General features: G+C 51.2%; 1 protein-coding gene across 8 annotated transcripts in view; it reads left to right on the top strand.

Annotated features, from left to right (window-relative positions):
- The window catches only part of PIGG (phosphatidylinositol glycan anchor biosynthesis class G), a 43,641-nt gene extending 20,979 nt beyond the window's left edge, over positions 1-22,662 (top strand). For 5 of the 8 annotated variants that reach the window (XM_047094180.1, XM_047094178.1, XM_047094179.1 and 2 more), the window contains 8 exons: positions 1,843-2,055; positions 5,490-5,707; positions 6,054-6,335; positions 7,704-8,161; positions 10,410-10,601; positions 13,581-13,890; positions 17,691-17,854; positions 22,188-22,662. In XM_047094180.1, coding sequence (XP_046950136.1) covers positions 1,843-2,055; positions 5,490-5,707; positions 6,054-6,335; positions 7,704-8,161; positions 10,410-10,601; positions 13,581-13,890; positions 17,691-17,854; positions 22,188-22,401 — 2,051 coding nt within the window. In that variant the 3' untranslated portion in view covers positions 22,402-22,662. Of the gene's footprint in view, positions 1-1,842; positions 2,056-5,489; positions 5,708-6,053; positions 6,336-7,703; positions 8,162-10,409; positions 10,602-13,580; positions 13,891-17,690; positions 17,855-22,187 lie in introns of those variants that run through there. The other 3 variants (XM_047094181.1, XM_047094183.1, XM_047094185.1) reach the window with 3 other exon arrangements.
- The last annotated feature ends 408 nt before the right edge of the window (positions 22,663-23,070 follow it).

The raw sequence follows: 23,070 nt of genomic DNA, 5'->3' as shown, positions 1-23,070 counted from the left end.
ATTTCTGGACAAAGCAAGGAAATCTTTTTAAGATAAAAATGATCTTGAGTTTGTATTGATACTTGCAATTCACATTCATTACTGTAAAATGAAAGTATTAGGCCCTACGTCTTTTCTGTTTTCCTCCTAAGCTTAGAATCCTGGTTGTCAACGACCCTGGAGATGAGTATCACATAATGACCCAGAGTAATCTCAGAATAGCACTGGCACCACCACCAATATCAGCACCAAAATCAATTTAAGGTGGGATTTTTCTTTTGGGTTTTGTTTTGCTTCAGATCAAAGCACTTAATATAAGAAAATACTAGAAGAAAAACAAATGAAAAAATTGGCGTAGTTAGTTCTTTCTAAGTATAACCCAGAAGCCATCAGTGGAGGGTTGGTCAAGAAAAGATTAATATAGGGGCGCCTGGGTGGCGCAGTCGGTTAAGCGTCCTACTTCAGCCAGGTCACGATCTCGCGGTCCGTGAGTTCGAGCCCCGCGTCAGGCTCTGGGCTGATGGCTCAGAGCCTGGAGCCTGTTTCCGATTCTGTGTCTCCCTCTCTCTCTGCCCCTCCCCCGTTCATGCTCTGTCTCTCTCTGTCCCAAAAATGAATAAACGTTGAAAAAAAAAATTAAAAAAAAAAAAAGAAAAGATTAATATATTTGACCAAATCAAAAAGAAAAATTCTATACAACCAAAAGTACCACAATGAGAGTAAAACCTCTGCAAACCCACACTACAGTGTCTGAGGTACTCCCACCAAGCACCACCTACCTCTCCTGGGTGGACTTCCCTGGTCGCCCCCTCAGTCCGCCTCAGACCTTCATTGTGGTTTCTGGGGGGTGGGGGCTGGGTATTCTCTTTACAGATGAGAACAGTCTGACTGTGTTGACTTCTCACCCAAGGCGTCGGCTGGATAGTGGCAAAGCAGGAGCCTGAGCCCAGTGTCCCGATGTCACACCCATTTCCTCTGCAAAGTTAGTAGCAAGGCAGGCTGTTACCGGGGCCTGAAGCTCTTCAATTGCTCAGGCCACCAGTAGGCAGACGTCTTGCTTGTTGGAGCTGGTTAGAGAACTAGGCCTAGCTCAATCCACCCTTGCTCCGAGCTCCCCAGCACAGGTGCCTTCTACTGCTCAGGAGCTGCTGAAAAGTCTGTCCATATCTCAGTGCTGTGTGGGCCTCTCTGAATCCACAGGGTAGGGCTGCCATACATCCTGCTGTCACCCTTGTTCTGGAGGTTGACTGTTGACCTCACCAAAGTGACCATCCCTCAGCATGTACAGAGCTACCTGCTGTCTCCGTGCGTATCCCGGGCTCTAAAACTCAGGCGGTACTGTTTCTTGTGTTGGTATCCCTCCTACATATCATACGCTACTTTGGGGAAGGCACCATGCCCACACGGGATGAGTATTTAGTAATTTATTGACATAAGAACCAGGAAAGTGCTTTCTGTATGAATCTGCATAGAATGGCTCAAAGAGATGGATAATCGGTTGTAGAAGGTCAAGGGAATGGGGGTGCCTGGGTGGCTCAGTCAGGTAAGTGTCCCAACTCTTGATTTCAGCTCAGGTCATGATCTCTCAGTTCTGAGATCGAGCCCCATGTCAGGCTCCGCACTGGGTGTGGAGCCTGCTTAAGATTCTCTCTCTCTCTCTCTCTCTCTCTCTCTCTCTCTCCCTCTCTCCCTTCCTCCCTCCCTCCCTCCCTCTCCCTCTCTCTCCCTCTGCCCCTCTCCGATGCACACAAGACTGCATGTGCTCACTCTCTCTAAAATAAATTAAAAAAAAAAAGGTTTAGGGAATGACTACTATCTCATACATCTGAGAGGCCATCACTCAAACCGTTTTCTTTTCTCTAGGTGACATCAGACATCCAAAGCATGTTCAACAGACTGACTTGGCTGCAACCTTAGCAATAGGCCTTGGTCTGCCGATTCCAGAGAACAGCGTTGGTAGTCTCCTGTTCCCCTCCATAGAAGGGAGACCAGTGAGAGAACAGTTGAGGTTTTTACATTTAAATGCAGTGCAGCTCAGCAAATTGTTGCAAGAGAACGTGCCATCATACAAAAAAGGTAACTCAGTTAATAGACAATGTTTCCACTACACCTGGTGTTTCCTCTGTTGTGTGTAGGTCATCAGTCTTTGTGCTTCTGTTTTATTAGAACCCTGATGAGCACCATTAGCAACACCCACAGATACAGTTATCTATATCAAGTTCTTGCATTCAACAAATATGGAATTTTTTCACTAAGTTCCTGTTTGGCTGGGGACTATTACAAGCACTGGAGTCACAAGGGCTCTGCCCTCATGGAGCTTACCTTCCAGAGGAGAAGTAGCAGTAGGATGGTGAGGAGTGCCTTAGGAAAAGGCTGTATGGGGGAAGGGATGGAGAATGCAGGTGGATGAGGGCTGTCGGGGCAGGCCTGGCCTTTGACACCGGGAGAGAATGTGTGGCAGATGCAGGGTTCTGCAGTGGGGACCTGCCTGCACCTTCAAGGGAGGACCAGGGGGACGGAGTGGCTGGAGCAGGGCGAACTGGGGCAAGGCAGAAAGAGATGAGGTCAGAGGGATAGGAAGGCCTTCTAGGCCCTGGAGAAGCTCTTGATGAGCTAGATGGGGGGCCCATGCAGCCGTTCGTGCAGAGTCTGAAATCTTCAAGCTGCATTTTCAAAGGCTCTCAAAGGCTCTCTCAGGTGCCCGGGTGGAAGGCTCTGCCTTGTGTGGTAGGAGAGTCCGAAGGCTGCTTCAGTGCCCCAGTGAGAGGTGGTGTGAGGGCCCAGGCAGTGGCAGTGCAATCCAGAACAAATGGCTGTATCCTGGATATATTTTGAAGGTAGTGCAAGCAGGATTTGGTGATGCGCTGGATATAAGGTGCAGATGAACCAGAGGCATAAGGAACAGCTTGGGGTTTTCATTAGAACAGTGGAAGAATGGAGTGACCGTTACTGAAACGGGGAAGGGTGTGGGAGGAGCAAGTTTGCAAAGCAGGGTGCTTGCCAGGTGAGGGGGTTGGTGTTGAGGAAGTCACGTAAATTAAGAAACTCAGGAAGGGAGGAGTGAGCAGCTATGTTGAGCGCTACTTAAGGCAAGCTAAAGTGAGGAACTGAGACTGGACCGTTCATCTAGCAGGTGAGGTTGTCGGTGGCTTTGTCAGGAGCAGTGCGTATGGAGAACTGGGAGAAAACCAGGCTGGAGTGGGGACAGGGAAGGACCTGGGGCGTGGAAATGGCTGTTGTCTGAGGTGGGTGGAGGCCGACACAGGGTATATTGTTTCTAGTTTTAAGCTGGGAAAAACTAAGGGGTATTGATACTCTGGTGGGAATGATCCAGATCACCCCACGACCATCTTTTCGTATGATTTATCTGGCCATCAAGGTATATTAAGGACAGCGTGTTTGGTGCCGGGACTGGGGCTGGTTTGGGAACTTAGAGGAAGTCAACTCCTAGTTTGAGGTGACATTCAGTGTGATGTTGGCAGCTTTTCCTACTTGAGATAGTGGAGTACTAGGAAGTATGGTGATGCTGATGAGTTTGCGCTGAGACGTAGACTGGCCTTGAGCTGCTGGTGGACGACAAGCCCTGCAGGGACTAGTGGGGAGCCAGATGTCCTGAATGGCTGGAGAGCCAGCCCCTGTCAGTGAAGAGGCCCCCAGTGAGCAACTGTGTGAAAATCTGGGTGAAAGTGAAGCCGGCTCTGTGCACATTTCATTCCCGACTAGAGACAGCGGTTACTTTGTTTTCAAAAATAACTGGTTTGGTAGCTTTTGCAAATTTGTTATTGATAATGTGTGTCCTTTTTCCTACACTAACAACCAGCAAAACCCCAAACAAAACCACAGCGCTGGTTGTTTGCTTATTTCAGGAGTAGCAAGTAGGGAGAATTAGGCACTGCAGTGGGCGTGGCGGGAAGCAGGCCCGTGAGATGGACTTAGGCCAGTCCCTGGAATGGGAAAGCATTCTTGGGCCTTACGCCCCTGGGATGCCCTTTGTCTACGTCAGCAGTGTTTCCTGAGACAAAACTGGGTATGTATCTGATGCCAGAATTGATTTCAAGGCCTCCCCTAACATCCAGCCCAGTCTGATACAGCTTGCCGGTCGCTCCCCTTTCACTCCAGTGGGCCAGGCTTTTCTCGTCTCAAGACGTGTGCATGTGCTACTCTCACAGAATGGATGCTTTTCCCCACTGATCACCTGGTGGATTCCTGGGCCACCTTCCACTTCAGCTTCAATACCAGGCCTTACTGTTCCCCACCCTCAACCCCAGATTTCATTCAGTTTCCTCAGTGTTACCAAAAGTCTCCCATGTTCCCCCGCTTTCCTCCATAGCATTTTTCACAATGTGCACTTCCATGCACGTGTGAGAACCCAGCTGGATCATAGCCCCAGGCAGGCATAGCCCCATGCCCCATGCCTCTGTGATTCTGGGTATAGACACCGGTGCCCCCACATCTCTGTGACTTCAAGGTGCGGGGGAGGGGGGTATAACAATTAAGGTTTCCATCCTGGACCCAGACTAATTGAGTTTAGATCCCAGCCGTCACACCTGCCAGCCTGTGGGCTGGTGTCCGAGTGCCTCCCCTCTGCAGTGGGCATGGCAGTCATCCCTATCTGAGGGTTAGGGTCATGCCTGCCATCAGCACTTGGTCACCTGGTGCCTGCAGCAGCGGCGGGGCTGTGCTCAGGGTCATATAGCAGCCTTAACCCTAATCCTGAAAGGCATGGTTTAGACCACCTTAGAATGGCTCTGCTGGAAGTCGGAGGAGCACGTTAAATACCACGGAGTCTCAGAAAGGAAGTTCTTGCTTTTGCAGATGAGTTGAGTCACCGGTAGGTCTGGTCCAACTCCAGAAGGGAGCAAGGCAACTTCCTGACGCTGAGCTGCCTGCTGCTGCCATCCCAGAGGGGGAGCCAGCAGCAGTGGGGGCTGGGCTTCACCGAGCAGCTGTTCTGCCGGCCTAGCTTGGCGTCGGGGAGGATCATCTAGCCCGGCATCGTGGCAGGAGGGGTCAGGACTGCTGTCCCTTTCCAGAGAGGACTTGCAAAGAGGGAAACAGGTCAGAGATGGGTCGTCACAGTGTGTGAGCACTGGAAAGATTTTTAACACCGAGGACCTAATAATGTAACGCATTTCTGGGTTGTTTTTATATTGCACATTAAAGAAGAAGAAAAGGGTGGAGAGAGATCGGGAGAGAAGGGGGAGGAAGAGGAGGAGGCAAAACCAGGTGTAAAAGGTAGAGACAGGGGGGCACATGCTTCTGTCCCTATTGGGTGCTGCTTTGTGCCTAGGGCTGTGGCGGGCTGGCAGGATGTCAGAGGATTCGTGAGCATCATCAGCTGTTAGTTTTACTGAAGGCGTTGCTGGCCACCCCCCAAGGAATAATTCACCTCCATTAGGTCTCAGAATTTATGCTCGCACTGTATGCGTGTGAATAATGGAATACTTTGAAATGACAGGTGCATCCTCTTGTCTGTGATTTGTAATGTAACCTTGTCCTCTTCTTGGTAGAGCCTGGGTTTGAGCAGTTTAAAATGGCAGAGAGGTTGCATGGGAACTGGATCAGACTGTACTTGGAGGAAAATACCTCGGAAGTCCTGTTCAACCTGGGAACCAAGGTTCGCAGGCAGTACTTGGATGCCCTGAGGACTCTGAGCCTATCCCTGAGCAGACAGGTGGCTCAGTACGACATCTACTCGATGCTGGTGGGGACCGTCATGGTTCTGGAGGTACGGCTGCTTGTGTGGAGTCACGGCTCGGCTGTTAAACTGATTTGATAACTCAGCCAGAATTTTGTAGTTTCAAGTGCATAAAACACTTTTGTTCCTAAATGTGGAAAAATACCAGTTTCTTTACTCGTTGAACTCCCTCGTGGTGTGCCCTCGTGCCCAGAGTACTGCCAGGCGTCGAGTATGCGTGCGTTCTTGGCAGCTCTTTACAAACCGTGCTTATTGGGCTTTCTTCTTCTGTTTCCAACGTTTGAGCAGCTGGCACAAGGTCAGGAGGCAGGCTTTTTCTGAGCGGTTCTCTCCGAGCCCATCAGTCATGGACACTGCTGCTGTTTTTCTCTGCCAGGTTCTAACCCTGCTCCTGCTCAGCATCCCGCAAGCACTGAGCAGCAAGGCTGAATTGGAAGTTCCTCTGTGGTCGCCTGTGTTTTCTCTGCTGTTTTATCTGATGTTTCTGGTTCTTTCTGCTCTTCACGTCATTGTGTGCACCTCAGCTGAGAGTTCCTGCTATTTCTGTGGCCTCTCATGGCTGATGGCAGGTGGAGTGATGGTGTTGATCTCCGCACTGCTCTGTGCGGTTGTGTCTGCTCTTGCCAAGATGTTTGCCAGCGGAAAGCTCCTGAGCAAGGTAAGGCTGGCTCCCGCGCAGGGGACGCTGTCTTCCTGGATCGGCCTTTTTCTCTTATCTCAGCTGATCTTTCATTCATCAGACACTGGTTAAACCCCTTGGTGTGTAACCAGACAGAGTTGAGGAGCCCACACTTCAGGAGGGCCAACGTCTGAGTATCCTGACTTCAGACCCTCAGACCTGTGTTGCCAGGTCACAGGCCTCATTTCTTCGTTGTAAACACAGGGTTCCTGTGACTCTAAACATGGGCTGCTGGTCACAGATGAATGGGCAGTTGACTGGTGGTGCAGTGTGAATCAGACATCTCTCAGAAAGTGTTTGAGCTCAGCCAAGGGAAGAACATTTCAGAGAGGAAGGAGTCAACTCATTAGACCTTCCAGAAAGGTCAGCAGGAGGCTGGGACCCTGTCCTCACCCTGCCCTCCTCAGGAGTCCATCCTGCCTCGTAAAGTGCAGTTTTCTTTTCAAGACTGATGTTTTCCTGTAGATTTCTTAGGGTCTTTGGCCTCTGACACCTATATTCGTGATCACGGTAGCAGTGTGGTGAAGCAGAGGTGGGCAGCCACGGTTGGTCCATGGTGCCCGGAGCCTAAGGGACCCAGGGAAGTCACTCCAGGCCCCCAGAGTGATCAGAGGCCCTTCCCCGTGTGCCTGTGTCTGAGGAGCTGACGTGTTGTCGTTCATAGCACGCTTCTGTTCCCCCATTAGAACATAGCGTTCCCTCAAGCCATTTCGTTCGTTCTCTAGGCCCTAAATTAGGGTTCCTGGTATCTCTCTTTCTGTCTTACACAAGCTGTGCACGACCAATAGAGGAAACATTAAGAAGTTGTCAAATGACAGTCACGGAGTCCTGATCTTTAATCTTCAACGCGTTCGGCATATGGAAGGGTTGGTGCCATGACGCCAACTTTGTTGTTTCGAGGGAATTGACCATTTTAATTAAAGCTTTCTGGATTTCTGGAAAATTCATGGAGAAATTAAATGTCTGGTTTGGTTGCATATATCCTGGGGGTTCTTTGGTTTCAAGCAGCAGGAACTGCCTGTGACCCCTGGAGGCCTAGGCCCTGAGGGAAAGGATGAGGATACAAGGAGGGCTGGGTCCAGGAGCCAGTAGGGGAGCTCTCGGAGCTGCAGCACTGCCCAGACGGTGTGCGGCCAAGTATCTTTGTTCTCTTTGTCACTCAGCTTAGGACTTGCAGTCCAGGGTGACAGTCCCTCCAGAGCAGAGCAGGGGGTGGGTGGGGGCGTGAGGAGCCGCAAGTGCCTGTCACAGCAGGTTATGCTCTGTGAGCAAGAACTTTAAGTGCCTGGGGTGGGATTTGTGTAATTTTCGTGTGTTTCCCTCACGGAATGCATTTTCCTTTTACAGAATCCGGCCCATCCAAACTCACGATGGTCAGAGTTGGATGTTGTTATCTTGTTGGGGACCATGGGCCACGTGCTGAGTCTGGGCGCAAGCAGCTTCATCGAGGAAGAGCACCAGACCTGGTACTTCCTCGTTAACACCCTGTGTCTGGCTCTGTGTCACGAAATCTACAGAAACTGCTTTCTGGGCGACGACTGTGAGCCCCGGCGATGCTCGCACGGGGAGCGGGGGTTTGTCAACACTGCACCAGCGTTACAGGACGGGAGCATCGGCCATGACGAGCTAGAGCCCCACAGAGCGTCTAAGAGCCCCACTTCCCTTAACACGCTCAGAGGCTGGGAGAAGTGGATGGCGATGGCAAGCCCCTGGGTGATACTTACCTGCTGCCGGCTGCTGCGGTCACTAAACCAGACGGGTGTGCAGTGGGCCCACCGGCCTGACCTGGGGCACTGGCTCACCAGGTGAGAGAGAGTATGAGCTGTAGCCTTAGGCCGGACCTTGCACGGCTGACTGGCCACAGAGTGTTCTTTTTCCAAATTCAGGCCTGTTTTTTATACTCAGGACGGAAGTGGTATTTGAGAACTGAAGAAATGGAAAAATAGACCGTAAGCCAGGAATTAATATTGAAAGATGGATTTATTTGAGGCTACCCTAACATGTTTGGGGTTTTTTTATTGCTGAGTCACCATAACTTTATATTTGAAAACCTTTGAGTTTTAAAATGACAACTGCAGCGAGGATATAGTTTTGTTACTTGCTGCCTCCTCGCCGACAAGGCAGGTCTGGGACAGGGCCATGCTCCCTCTGTCCTTCCTCCCCTCTCTCCCAACCCTGAGGCTGATGGCTGGACAACCTAGTCGAAAGTGTAGTGGATGGGGAGGATCACAGTAGAGAGAGGAAACTGGGACAGAAAATACTGGCTGTATTATATATTCTAATTGCCTGTCAGTGAAGAGTTAGAAAACTAAAGGAGAAGGAAGAGAACAGAATAAAAATTTATTTCCTGTCGCTGTGAAGGACTTGTATGAAAGTCGCCAGCAGGAAGGGGGCTCAGGACAGTGACAGACACATTCCCAAAGGAGGGAATGCCAACAGAAAGACGAGGGACATGCCCACCGTCCTAGTGATCAGGGAGCGTAGGGTCAAACAACGAGGTGTGATTTTACTCACAGCAGACACACAAAAGGAAGTGATAGAACGCAGTCCCGGCGAGCAGCAGAGGACCCCTGACTGCACCCTGCCGTGGCTCCAAGATACCTGGAAAGATCCATCACAGGCTATAAAAATCATCCCTCTGGTCAAATAATTCTTGTGGGAAATTTCTCCCAAGTGCTATCTCTGTTGGCAAACCTCTGGCAACCACAGGAACCACAGGCAGCTTCTTCCGGGTCCTGCCACGTGCCTGCTCGTTTTGTTTTTGTAGCAGGCCTGGAGAGAGATCGCTGGCCTGTCCCACCTCAGGTGAGGAAGCAGAAGCAACTCGAGACCTCTGCCTGAGCATGTGAGGTTGGGGCAGCTCTGGGACAGCCCAGGAGCCTCACTTACCTTTCTGGAGAGTTGAGCCACTGCAGGAGAATGTGCTGATCCCACCCCTGATGCCCCGCCCCCCTCTCCAGGGGCCACTGTGCCCACTCCTCAGTCTGGACCCTCCTCCGGCACATCAGGCCCAACCTCTTCCCCTCAGAGGGTGCCCCTTCCTGCATCACAGCTTTCCCCGTGCTGCTGAATTAGTCCTGTCAGTTCGTGAAGAAGCTGCAACGTGGCCCCATTTCTCCTTCAGAGGAGGGCTTCTTGAGAGGCATCGGAACTCACCTTCTTTATTGCTGTTTTTCAGTTGTTACAATGAATAATCCAGGAGAGTGCATAAAACATCTAGTTTAAAGAGCGACAGCGAATGGACACCCAGGTGACCACCTCCCAGACCAAGCACCAGGGCAGGGCCAGGCCCCAGCACGACACCCATCACCTCCCGCCATCCCTGGGCCCATGTCCTGACGCTGGCCATATCTTTCCTCTGAGTCTTTTCCAAGTAGTTTTTCCACTGCTGTGTGTTTACCTTGGCAGGGTTAGTCACTCATCCACTTAACAACTATTGAGTGTCTGGCCTTCATGAGCGTATGCTGTGATGAATGAAACAAAAGAATCCTGCCTTCCAGCGCAGCACTCACTGAGGTGGCAGGATGGTGGGCGGGGGCCGGACGGAGACGGGGGCGCAGCTTTGCCATGACAGCTTTGTGCCCCGAGCCTGACTGCAAAGTCTCCTCGCCTGGGAACGAGCAGACACTCTCAAGTGAGTCAATCTGTGTTAATGAGGGAATGAGAGAGGATTGCGCCAGGACGTGCTGGTCTCCCGTGAGCAGGACGTATGCTGGCAAATACACAGTTTGCCCAGAATGTCTTCACCGGTGGTTGGGGGAACACGGAGTTGCCAGGGGAGCCAGTGGAGGGCGTTCTATACAGGTCACTGCGCTGGCCAGTGCAGACCTGGTGGCAGGGACCATTTGTGGATGAGAAATGAGAGCTCAGGTTAACTCGTTTGTCGCATTTTAAGAACCTTTGAATTTAAAGCACCAACGATTTCCTTTTCTTTTTTGCTTTTCAGAAAAACCAGCTATTTTTAATGCAGTTCCTAGAAAGCCACTCGGTGTAGATCCGTAACATCGATCGCTATACTTACTAGCGATTTGGGGATTTTCCGTTTCATTTCAGTTCTGATCATAAAGCTGAGCTCTCCGTTCTGGCCGCCCTCTCACTCATCATGATTTTTGCGCTGGTGCAGAGGAGGTGCTCCCTGACGTCAAAAGTAGCCATGGCACTTGGCCTCCTGGGTGTCTACTGCTACCGGGCAGCCATTGGAAATGTCCTGTTCCCATGGCAACGAGACAGCAAAGACATTTCCAAGTAAGCGTACTGGCAAATCTGTTTAATGTTTTATACACTGAAACGTGCCACGCGGTCTTTAGAACTTTGGAATCGGTTTCTGTGAATCGTGATCTCAGCAGTTACTAGAGCCTGGACAAGGAATCCTCAATAAACTGATTCTTTTAGTCTCTTCCCTTTGGCAGGAGAAAGACAGATAACGGAGTTAGGTCACTGAGGGTTATTTTTACAGTAAAGGGTTCTCTAAAAATAAGAAACGGAAAGGATTCGGCTTTGCTCGGTCAAGAAGTAGTAACAGGAATCACAAAGAGGGGTCGCTTCCTATCAGTTGGGAAACAAAGCACACCAGAAAAGTCAACTTTCCCGTAATTTGACGGTGAATTCCTGGGGTGGGGAGGGGCCCCCCCATGCTGACTGAGGCATAAATGCCACATTTTATGTGTCAAAAACTGGCAGCTTTTCTTTTTTTAAAGGCAGTGTGGGGTGGGGTGAGCAGAGGCTGTTCTGGAGGCTGTAAAACGTGGTAATAACTTTGAGTGTATCCAACCCTGTGACCTGGGCACCCTCTTATGAAATTTATCTCAAGAACAGAACCAGAGATGAGGCCTGGAACCAGGACACAGGCACGCTCTCTGAAAAATTATTTACAGGTACACAGAGTACAAATCAAGATAATTGGCCGACGGTAGTGGGATGAACCTCTGAGTGATGTTAAAGCTCTGTGCTGGGTATTGTGTTTTCATAGACGATGAGAAGATGTGGACCAGGAGGCTATAAAACTATCATATGGCCCCAGTTTATGAAGTAGATGCGTATTTTTTCATGTTTGTATGAAAGACTCAAATATGTAATTGGTTGTGATTAGATTTAGGACACAGACTCACAGGTGGCTCGTGATCTTCCTTTCCATGCATTTTCATTTTTTTTATTGCTTTTCTAATCAGAGAAAGGAAAGCAAATGTTATCTTCTCAGAAAATGTCAGGGTGTAAGCTGAGGGCTGTGGCCAGGCTGTGTGAGTGGCCAGGAGGCATGAGGCCCACCTGAAAATAGGACCTGCCAACAGTACGGGCAGTTGAAGTGATACCCAGAGAGAGCCTGGCTGAGGTGACGGCAGGGTGGCAGGCCTTCACCCGAAGCAGGGAGGTCAGGTAGGGGGAGGATGGTGTAGAGACATCTCAAGGCTGTTCATTTTGGAGTCCGAGACTCTGGGCAGATGTCAAGGCTAGATGTCACACTTGAGGATGTCCACAGGGCTGTCTAAATCTCAAAGCGTGATACGTGAATACATTCCTCGCTTCCTCTCAGATCGGTGCACCTAATTTCCTCCTCACTCATCTCAAGACTTGGATCACTTACCTTTCATGGACACTACAGCATGTACCTTCTTGGTGTTCAACGCATAGTTCAATGCACCCTTTCACTACCCTTCACTGCTTGGTGTTCTGCCTGTGAAATGCCTCCATTCCCCACCCCCATCTATCCTGGCTCTAGGTCCCTCTCACTAAGAGATCTACTCCAGGTCTTGAGCCGTGCAGGTTCTAGATTTCCCTAACAGCTGCTTCTCTGCATTCAGTCTGCTGCTGTCCATAGATATTCTAAAATACTCCCTTACATTTAGCTCCTGCCTCTTCTCCGCTGTGATGCCCAGGCTTGCTGGAGTGGAAGGTCAGGTGGACATTGTCCTAGATAGCATTGAATGGTTTGGGGCAAGGAGGTGAACCCCTTGAAGGCACCCACTGGTGTTCTCTTTCGTATTCACCACCCAGAATGCATTCTGCCCCCTCTGATGACTCGGACCTTGGCTGATTTCTCCTTCTTTAACCCTACTGGGTCTGTCATCAGCTCTCTGCTTAGCACACCTTGGCCATGGGGTTGCACCTAACCCTAGCTCTTTGGCTGCCGCATGGCCCTGTGGCTGGTGTCTACACACTAGAGGCACACAGCAGACAGTGCTTGGATCGGTCAAATTAAACTAACTGTGGTTTTAAAAAGGAATTTTTTTTTAGGTGCACAAACCTTCCGAAGAAAATCTGAGATAGGAACATTCAGTTTTTCAAAACACATAACGTTATTATGATAATGATTTCACTTAAAATTTTGTTTATTTAGCGTTACTTTAAGTGATCAGCTTTTCTAGTATTTATAAAATACTTGATGTATAGAATTTATTTAAAATATGTTTTAGGGATATATGTGTTTCATTAGATGAAATTTTTTGGTATGGTGTCATAAATTATATCCTTTACAAATAATTGTAAGTGAAGTGCTAAAATAATTCTTAATAATCCTTAACATTTATTACGTGCCAAACACTTTACCTCTGTTCTTTGGTTAACTCCCAGGAGAGCTTGTGAGGTGTAGGTACTGTTTCTCTTCATTTTAGGGATAATGAAGTGAGCGTCAGAAGCCTTAAGTAACTTCCCCCAGCAACAGAGCCAGTAAGTGGCAGAGCCCAGATGAACCTGGCCCTGCCCTTCTGCAGGCCCCACAGTGTTCTCTGCACCATTGTGTACGTGTGCATGCGTGTGCATGCGCAAGTACTTATGGTTGCGAGCACGTCCAGTTGTATCTTAGCATTATGAACTTAACGGAAGTTTCTGCTAGAGCTTGACCTTATCCCGTTGCAAGGGTCTTTCAAGTTAACCGTGTGAAGCAGGTGGGCAGTTTTTCCGGTACCCTACGAGTGATGGCTCTGGCCTTGTGCCAGGCCATCCTTGGGCCAGATGAATAGGACTCCCCAGAATTCCCATGAGTCAGTTCCATCAGAGATGTGCACAGAGAGAGGACAGGCCTGCCAGCCTCTGAGCAAGGGGAGTCCTGCAGGCTGAGATGCAGAAGCAGACACCCCCACTTCCATGGTGTCACCCAAGTGGGCGGGCACTATGGCTTCTTTGGTCAGCTAAGTGGACTCTTGGTTTTCATGGAAAAATATGTTTTGAGTCTTTCAAGCTGGTGCTAATGAATCAAACTCTTTTGCTTTTTTTTTTTTTTTTTTTTAGGGGTCTTATTGAAGCTCGTTTTGTTCATGTCTTTGTCCTGGGCATTCTGTTCACGGGCACCAAAGACTTGCTTAAATCTCAAGTCATTGCTGCAGACTTCACAATCAAGACTGTGGGTTTATGGGAGATATATAGTGGATTAGTTCTTCTGGCTGCTTTGCTTTTTAGACCACATAATCTTCCAGTTTTAGTATTTAGCCTCTTGATTCAGACTATAATGACTAAATTCATCTGGAAGCCCCTGAGGCATGATGCAGCTGAGATCACTGTAATGCATTATTGGTTTGGTCAAGCATTCTTCTATTTCCAGGTAGGTTTTCATTGCTATTGTGAATAGAAGCCTATTAACTTTTTATGTCATTTCTCTTTTAGTTTTTCTCTGAGAAAGGTTACCATAAGTTGGGAAGTTAAAAAGGCTGTTCAGTGAAGGGACTTTCAGTATGGTGTGGGGGAATGATGCTTAAATTTCATGTGTATTTGATAGGATAAAATTCAGTGACTTACTTAAGACCGACCCCCTCAGTGTGGATCCGTGAGTGCTTAAGACAGTGTGTGGTTGTGCACTAGGTCTATTTACCGTGACTGGTTAGGGAGGCACTTCACTGTTCCATTGCTTTATCTGATGAAGTGATAACTGAAGTTTCTATTCCCTTTCCCCTGGCCATGCTGTTGGGTGTCTTCACGTGGTTATGAATCCCCCGGGGCCCCGTGGTCGTCACGTCTTCTCTCCAGTGTTAAAGGGCCCATCAGAAGCAAGTCCAAGCTGCCTCCAGGATGGACCTCAGTATCTGCCTGTGTGCTTGGAGCGGCGCCTGGGCAGGTGGACAGAGGGCCCAGCTCCTGGCCATAAAGGGACTTAGTTCCATCCCAGCCTTCCCACATCTCTCTGCCCAGTTCGAAGGGCCCCACCCTCAACCTAGTTGCTGCCTCTAGGACCCTGGAGGGTGGGCACAGCTCCCCAGCCTCCCCTGTCGGCCCTGTGCCCTCTGGTGGAAGAACTGTGCGCAAACCCCTGAGTGTCTCAGCTGTGTTTTCCCATCTTTACAGTGAGGATCCGTACTTCCTCTGTGAGCACCAGCTCCTCCCTCCTCTTCCAGACCCTGGGGACTTGTGTGGTCTGTGTGTCCCGATAGGTGGGCCTGGGCTTCTTCCCTGACCTTGCTATTTCTCTCCTGGTTTCCTGGTGCTCATGGCATCCCCCAAAGAGCAGCCCCCCATCATGGCTTTCCATCTGTTCCCTGAAGGCCACAAGGGGGTGGGAGAAGTTCTAGAAATCCATAAGTCCTAGAGGATGTGACCTGACCCTCAGAACCCCCCCCCCTTGCCATCCATCTCCCCTGGGGGACTCCATACTTCTGTCTCCAGTCCAGCCCTTGGGTGGCTTCCAGAGTGGCTGTCCCCAGCAGAAATGTGGGTAGCTGCAGCCCTGACACTGGTGTCCAGTACTTTTAAGCCACTTGGCGTCTGGCAGGCACCTGCTGCGCCCTGGTCTCATCTGTAAAATGGAGTAACTAACACCTCATCTCATCCTTGGCTGCTGCAAGGGTTAAAGTAGTGAAGAACGGGAGGCACCCTATATAGTAGCTCTCACTGCCTGCCCGTGTCCCTCAGGACCCACAGAGAAGGCATGATTGGAGTCCGTAGGACCTGGAGAGTGACCGCACTTCCCTGGAGTCGCTGCCCATCCCACAAGGTGCTGGTGGCTGAGGACCACGCTGCCCGTCAGTCAGCTCCACCCCTCACAGGCTGGGCCTCACAGTCTTTCCGTCGTGTGTGTGTCTCCGTGGTGTCAAGCAGCCACATTTCAAAGTCCACAGCCTTTCTTAGCTACCGGTAGAAATGTAGAAACAGCCCTGTGGAAGTGAGGGAATACAGTTAGCCCAGGAATTCCAGAACACCAGCCGGAAAGGGGGAAAGGACGAAGCAAGCAGCTGAGGCACCATGAGCCGCAGAAGAGAGAGGCGCGGGTCGGCGTCGGCCTCTGGATGGCACTTGCTCTGCTTTGTTGGCAGCGACACGCCTGTGTTAGGGCTCTTTCACTCTTGGCCATTCAGTGTGACTGATGTGTTGCTGTAGAAGGACTTTACATTTTTCTGGGCATTCCAGAAATGTCTAGGTGGCCCGTCAGTCTCATGGTCCTCTGTCTGAAAGCCATGCACAGGCCTGTTCCTGGTGGTGACCTCCGTCCGGGAGTTCCACTGTTGACAGTCTCTGCGTCTCTGACCGCGAGTGCCCTGGTGGGGAATGGGAATACCATCGCCACGGAAAATCGCCCGCCCCTCTCCCTTCTCCAGGCTCCCAGGTGCCATGCTACACAGTGAGCGTGTCTGATGGGCACCAGACGTTCCTACCCCAAGGGCACGTGGACCGCCAGGACTCCACACGGGAGCGATTTCGGCATATCCACAGATACGTCATGGTGCTCGTGAACTAGCCACACGGTAGACACTGCCGGCACGGGTGGGGAGACTCACTCGGGCTCCCTCTGAGCCGAGATGGAGAAAGTGGCTGCTGGCTTGGCACAGTGTCCTGCACTGAGGCCTCGGTGTCAGGAAGACTGAGGAGCCACGGTCACGCCCCGAGCAAGGAGACGGCCTCACGTTCAGTGTGCTCCTCTGTGGCATGCGGCCACTTTCCCCGGGTGGTGAGGAAGGAGCATTGGTGATCGCACGTGGTACTGGTTCTCGTCCGGTGCTGCCTTGGGCAGTGGAACCCACAGCAGACTGTGGTGTGTGCTGGGGGGCCTGTCCGCACGCAAACTCAGCACAGACCCTGTGCAGCAAGTCCTGCGGCACGTCGGATCCTGAGCAGCAGCAGTGTGGGTCTCCCTCGCCTCTCCCCTGCCCACAGCCCTTCCCTCATGGTCAGCTTTCCCGGGACAAGACCTACAGGCTTGCTGCCCCTCCTTCTTGCCCTCAGCTCCGTGATTCCTGGTACCCAGCTGGCCTCCTGGGTTCCCACCTGTTCACTGAGGGTCACAATGGCACCACATCAGGACTGTTGAGGACTGAATGAGTCGATGGAAGTAAAGCCCCAGAGCAGGCCGTCTGTGCCTTGGCTGCAATAACAGTATTGCAGTCAACCCTCTCTGGATACGAGTGAGTCGGCCTCGGTGGGATCTCCGGCAGCTTCCCAGTCAGATCCACTTGTCCTTCATCATGCCTCCCTCGCCACAGCACTTGGGACTCTTCCTCCCTCTGCTCAGCAGCTCCAGGGTCTCCCTGGTCTGTCGCAAGGGGCTTCTGAATGGGAATTACATCATCGCAAAGGCTCAGGCGGCCACTGGCAAAGTGGGCAAAGGGGAAGCTGCACAGGAGAGGTTGCTGTCCGGGGAGGGGCCCGCTGTAAGAGGGCGTCTCTGAGGTATCTGGGAGGTCTGCCAACATGACCCGGTGACCATCTGGAATGACGCAGCCAAGGAGGAGGCACTGGGGTTCCCCTGGCAAGTCTGTGAAGCCATGAACACCTGGCTGGAGTTGTGTCCTCAGCCATCAATAAGTGTTTCCAGGAGGGATCTTTGCTGGGCTGGGACAGACATTTGTGCGATCAAACTTATAAATGTCCTGAGTAGCTAAGGAAAAGGTCACCAGCAGTGACGAAGACTACAAGTAGAGAGAGGGACTGAATCTTAGGAGACCCTTCCCTTGGATGTAGACCCTACCCTTTTGTGCAAGATGAGCCATGCATTCGTTACCCACCAGGGTCTCAGATCCAACACGTAAGCTGGAGGCCAAGCCACCCCCACCCCCCAGTGGCCAGCGTGCCCTCTTCTTCCTAGCAGCAGCATTCACCCATTGAAAGAGCCATGTGGCAACACCACCTTCAGCCTCTCCTTGGCCACCTTGCCTCCCAAGACCAGGTGCAGCCCTCAGACAGGGTCTCTGTTGTAGGGAGGTCGGCGTGTCTGTCTTAAGTAGATAGATCTGAGGAAGGTTTGGAATTTTCCGTAGTTCATCGGCAGACGTTTATTTGTTCCTCCCCACCTGGCGGCGAGGTGGGAAAGGAGTGGGCGGGCATCTGGGGCTCCTGGGTGTCCGTGTCACTGTGACCACATGCAGCTTTCTTCGGTTGCTGGTGGCTGTGTCAGTGCTGCTTCTACCTGTGTTCCAGGGAAACTCCAACAACATAGCCACGGTGGACATCTCAGCGGGCTTCGTGGGCCTGGACACCTACGTGGAGGTCCCAGCTGTGTTCCTGACCGCATTTGCAACATTCGCAGGACCCGTGCTGTGGGCCAGCCACTTAGTGAGCTTCCTGAGCTCAGAAACCAGCAGGTGAAGCTGTTCTTTGTCTCTTAGCACAAACTCTGATGGCAGGTCGGCCGTTTAAAGAGAGTACCTTATTCCAGATACAGGGTTCCAGACCCCAAGGGACTAAAAGTCTTCATGCATTCTCCTTTCCGCAAATAAGAATGAACAGTCCACAGCATGTGAGCCAGAGGCGGGTGCAGGTCAGGTCTGTGGCCACCCGGGCCCTGTGTCGGGATGATGGGGAGGCCACAGGGGCAGCCAGCTTCTGCTGCTCTCTTCCAGCCTATACCAGGGTATGGTTTCCAGGGACCCTTCTCGGTTTCTTTGCTTGCTGGTGGCCTTATTGGCCACCCTTCGGGCACAAAGACAAGACATGCTGGCTCTCACCTCCAGGACCCCTGCTACAGAGGAGCCTGCACAGGCCTGAGGGGATGCCGTCAGTGGGTGCATACTCTGGGGCCGTGCGCTGCCCTGCCACTGAGAGGCCCCATGGGGCTCCACCTGGTGGCCCGCCCCTCTGGCCAGCCCATGGGGCAGCCTACCCCATCCTCCTGCCCACCATGCTCCTCCCTGCTTCCTCATTTGTTTATGCATTGGCCCTCCCAGAAAGAAGGCTTCATAAGGCAGGGGCTTCCCAGTCTGTGTACCACGGTAACCTCAGCGCCTGGGTCCGGCCTGGCAGAGTGCAGCCTGAGGGGCATGTGGCCTGCCTGATTCTGCACTTTCCAAATAGGCCCAGACTCTCCCTTCTGTAAAACGGTGTGATGGTATCACCTCCTGGGGGGTGGGGCCTATGTGAGGAGTCCCACGGGTGCTGGAGGTGGTGTGAGCAGCCGTGCAACGTGTGTCGGGGCTCTCTCAGTGCCCCAGTCCCAAAAGCACCGTTGCCTTTCTTAAGCTACTCAGTAACACCCCACAGGCGTGGTCTCCCCTCTGAAAGCCAACGTCTGGCTGAGTTGCTAGACCAGCCCCCACATGCTGAGTGGGCTGTGGAACATGCGGGGCAGGCCCCAGAAGGACAATATTCCTGCCAAATGTCCCGCTGTGTCCCCAGTCCTACAGGGGGATGTCGCTTGGGGGAGGTTGAGGCCTCCTGTCCCTGTTACCCCTCTAGACCCCCACTCCTCTGCCCCCCCATTAGAGTGCAGCCCCTGCTATGGTGACTGCTGACCCATGTCTGAACTTCCCGGGACATGCTCAGGTCCCACCTCTCAGGACAGCACATACTTCATGGGAAGCCTCTCGTCCTCACCCCAGACCAGCTCCTGAGACTCAGGCCTCAGGGACCCTCGACTTCTGCCCCCAAGTTCATGTCCACGGGCCACCATCTTCTCCCATTCCACAGTCACGTAAGGGGTGGAGGGGAGTGTAGGAGTGAGTGAGGTGATACCCTCAAGTCAAAGTTTAGAGCAAGAAAGCAAGTAAAGGCTTCACCTGTGGAGACCAGGCTTCCTGCTCCGGGGACCTTCTGGCCGCCCCTCTGAATTGCCACGGTTGATGTTTGGCTTCCCAAATGTGGGAGTCTCATTTCTCCAGCTCGCTCTAGGTTTCCTGAGGAGAGATGCCTACAAGTCAGTGTGTTTTCCTCAGATGCACACTTGGGGACCGTCTGTGGATAGTCACTGCTCGTCTGATGGTCAGCGCCTGCAAGCCAAGGCACTGCTGGCTGGAGCAGAGGCATGTGGGGGCCGCTGCACTGCCCGCGATAACCTTCAGGCTCTCGTGCTGCCTGTGAACCCACGTGGGCCACGAGACCACTACTGACCTGTTGGTTCTCTCCCTAGCAGGCTCCTAGATGTCTCTGTGACCAGGGTTAGGTTGGGTTGGGAGGCCTCGGTCCTCGTCAGTGCCGTCATGTGTTGGGGACCCAGAGGGCCTTGAGTTGGCAAGACGTGCTTGCCTCTGCCTTGGAGAGCTTGACTGCCTTAGTGCACATGGCTCTGCTAAGCACACCGTGTCTGGTGTGCAGACCAGCTGAACAGGTGGGCCAGGGAGGATGAGGGCCAGACAGTGAGAGCCTAGGCTTCTGTGAAGGGCAGCTTCTCTGGTGCTGGGATCGCAGTTTGATTTTCCTGACACTTTTCATCTATCTGTATTGGGGAGAAAAAAAAAACAAAGCATTTTTTTTAAGTAAGCTGAAAGCATTTTAATCAACTAGAGAGTATTACATGACGTTTTCCCTAATTAAGAAATGTTTCTCTTTTATTTTAGAAAAGGTTTTGCTTTTTCTTTTTTAAAAGCTTTTACTTTTACATCAAGTTCTACTCATTGGTTTTTGGAGTTGTTTTGTTTCAGTCAAGTAAGAAAACTAGAGCTATATTAAAATAGTAGAAAAAGAAAATATTGCTAGTGGCTCAGAAACTGGGCCCTGGGTGTTCATGACCCTCGGCTACAGGGGCTGGCTTCAGGTCTAGAGCCTGGTGGCATGGGCAGCCATGCTGAGCTAGGCTGTGAGGCCTTCATTCACTCCCTACAGTGCACGTCATCTTAGCTGAGGTTGTGGGAATGGTGACCCCCTGGATGTTGCTATGGAAGGAAGAAGCCAGAGTTTTCTACCTAGGTCATGTTTACTATGTGTGAAATTGTGGCAAGCTCCAGCTTCCGTGCTGTCTGCTCAAGAAGGGAGCAAGGTCCGCAGGCTCTTAGCTAAGCACGGACTCCATGGCACTCCCCAGGAGAGGGGTAGCAGAGCCATGGGCCACAAGTATTCATCCAGGAAGCTGTTCCCAAGAGTTTCACCGGTATTGGTGCAGTGGCCCTTGAGGGACGTAATGAGATAATGCCTCAGGGCCCAGCTCCCTGGAGGTCCTCGGCCTAATGGACTGGATCTTCAGTGGGACCCGAGGTGCAGGAGCTCATGGGCTGGTGGCAGTAGCAGAGAGGCGGGTCCGTTACTTGCTGAGCACATCACAGAGATGAGCCCAGAATGGCTGAGCCCCTGAGTCTGCTGGTGTTGGTCAGGACAGCTGCCCAAAGAAGGGCACGTGGGTGGAAGTGGTCACGATCAGTCAAGGGAGCTGGAGAGGAGCACGCGTAAAGGGACGAGGCCACAGGATGGCATGCAAGTGGAAGCAGAGAGAGGATGTTGCCTGCCGGGGATGATGGGGCAGCTGGAGAATGTGGCAGGAAGGAAGGATGGGCACCAAGGCCCAAGACGGAGAACCAGTTAAGGGCAAGGTGAGGGCACAGAAGGGGACAAGAACTGTGAGCATGAGGGGCCAGGCATCCTGTGGCCCTTGAGTGACTGTTCGGCTCCTCTCACTGGACAGTGAGCACACTGGGGGGAATCTTAGATGGCGCCAGATAGTTGTGCCTGGTCGACAGGCCCAGGGAGCCCCTTTGTGGAGCACGTATGTGCACACACTCACTCCTCTGCCTCCCAGCCTTTGCACAGAACTCATTGCTCACCTTTCATGTCCAGACCCTTCCCAGTATGAGCATGGCACCCCAAGACTCCCCTCAGCACACAGAGCATCTGCTCTGGTGGGTGTGCTCGCTCCCCACCTGGAAGTCCAGTAATCCCAGGCCCGTGTCCATATCCCCATACGAAGCACTGCTGATGTGAGTCCCGCCCAGTGAAGATAGCTGTGTGTGTGGTGAAGGCCGCACTTCAGGAAGAGTGGGCAGTGGTGATGTGTGGCATAGACCGACCACAGAAAAGCCACTTACGCTCATTGCAGTGTTTGAGGGGAGGTGTCAGAACTAAAACTTGTCTTCTTTTTTTTAATGTTTATTTATTTTTAAGACAGTGGGGGAGGGGGAGAGAGAGGTGGAGACAGAGAATCCCAAGGAAGGCTCCACACTGTCAGCCCAGAGCCCAACGTGGGGCTCGAGCTCACAGACCGTGAGATCACCACCTGAGCATGTGCTTTGAGGGCTGTTTCATGTTTGGGCATGTTCTTCGCGGTTCATTTGCTTAGCAAACACTCGCAGGCCAGTGTCCCCAGACCACACCAACCAGATGCTTCACTGGGCAGCACAAAGCAGAGCTCAAAACTTGTATCTCATCCAGTGGGATTTTCTTTTCATTGTGTTTCATAATATTTGTGCTGTATAGTAGTCCATGCACATAATTTTTAAACATAACTGCAAAAGCTGGAGGGCACTTTTCAAAACTATTCTTGCAGATTGTGACACTGGAGAGGGACAGGTTAGCCACCTGCAGCTGATGTCCCCTCAGGCAAGTTCCTACCCATCAGACCAGATCCAGACTAGGAGGGCGGGGTGGGGGTGGAGGGCCAGGAACAAGAATTACCACGGTCATTTTCAAAGTAAAAATACTGTTTGCTTTTGTGTTCATGCCTTATATGAGGCAGAAGTGGCAGGTACTAATCCATATTTCCCTTTTTATTAACAGTGGTTCTGCACTGAGTCATGCTTGCTTCTGCTACGCACTGATCTGTTCTTTTCCAGTTTCTGCGTATATCATTTTGGTGACATCCCTGCGTTACCATTTATTTATATGGAGTGTGTTTTCTCCAAAACTTCTTTATGAGGGAATGCACATCCTCATCACAGCTGCCATCTGTGTGTTCTTCACAGCCATGGACCAAACCAACACAAAGTCATAGGCACTGGGAGAACAATATATTTCTAAAGTCCATTCACTTCATGCATTTGAGTAGTGAAAAAAATCTGTTTAAATGCGAGAACATTCTTAAAAGTATTGTGAATTCTACAGAGTTGATGAATAGCTTCAGTTTCTTTCACTGCTATACTTGAATTTAGATCAAATAGTGATTTGAAAGGTCACTTTAAAGTAGTTTGAATATGAATCATGTTCCCTTGTTGACAGTAACTCCATAAACTTCTGAACTTCTAATTTCCTCTGACTCAAATGTATGTGTTATTGCGGCGTCGTGTGGACTTAAGAGAGCCCGGGAAGTCTGTGGGAGGAGGCTTACCCCCTGCCGGTGTTTACCTCACAGAGCTCAGACCCTTCACTACCCTAGAAGACACTGGAGGTCTCGGGGAGCTTCGGTTATCATGGGTGGGTTTCATCTATCAACATGAAGACATTTCAAAACCTAGTCATTGAAAGTAAAGATGTAAATTCAGTCCATGTTAACATAGCGTATTTTTAAGAAAAGTGACTATTTTTTTCCAAAAGAAAAATACGTACTGAGGAGAGTGGCATTGGTTCACGTTTTTGCAAATCTCTGTAGCGTCTGGTGGCTAGATTTTGCAATCATTCTGTTGTGATATGTGTGTTTGGTTGAAGTAGTCACACAAATACATGG

Source organism: Lynx rufus, unplaced genomic scaffold, assembly GCF_022079265.1.
Source record: "Lynx rufus isolate CCGP_SWC_20201006 ecotype Redwood Valley unplaced genomic scaffold, mLynRuf1.p SCAF_38, whole genome shotgun sequence".
Classification (NCBI taxonomy): domain Eukaryota; kingdom Metazoa; phylum Chordata; class Mammalia; order Carnivora; family Felidae; genus Lynx; species Lynx rufus.
Note: the sequence above shows the minus strand (reverse complement) of the source record. Positions and strands in the feature narration are given on the sequence as shown.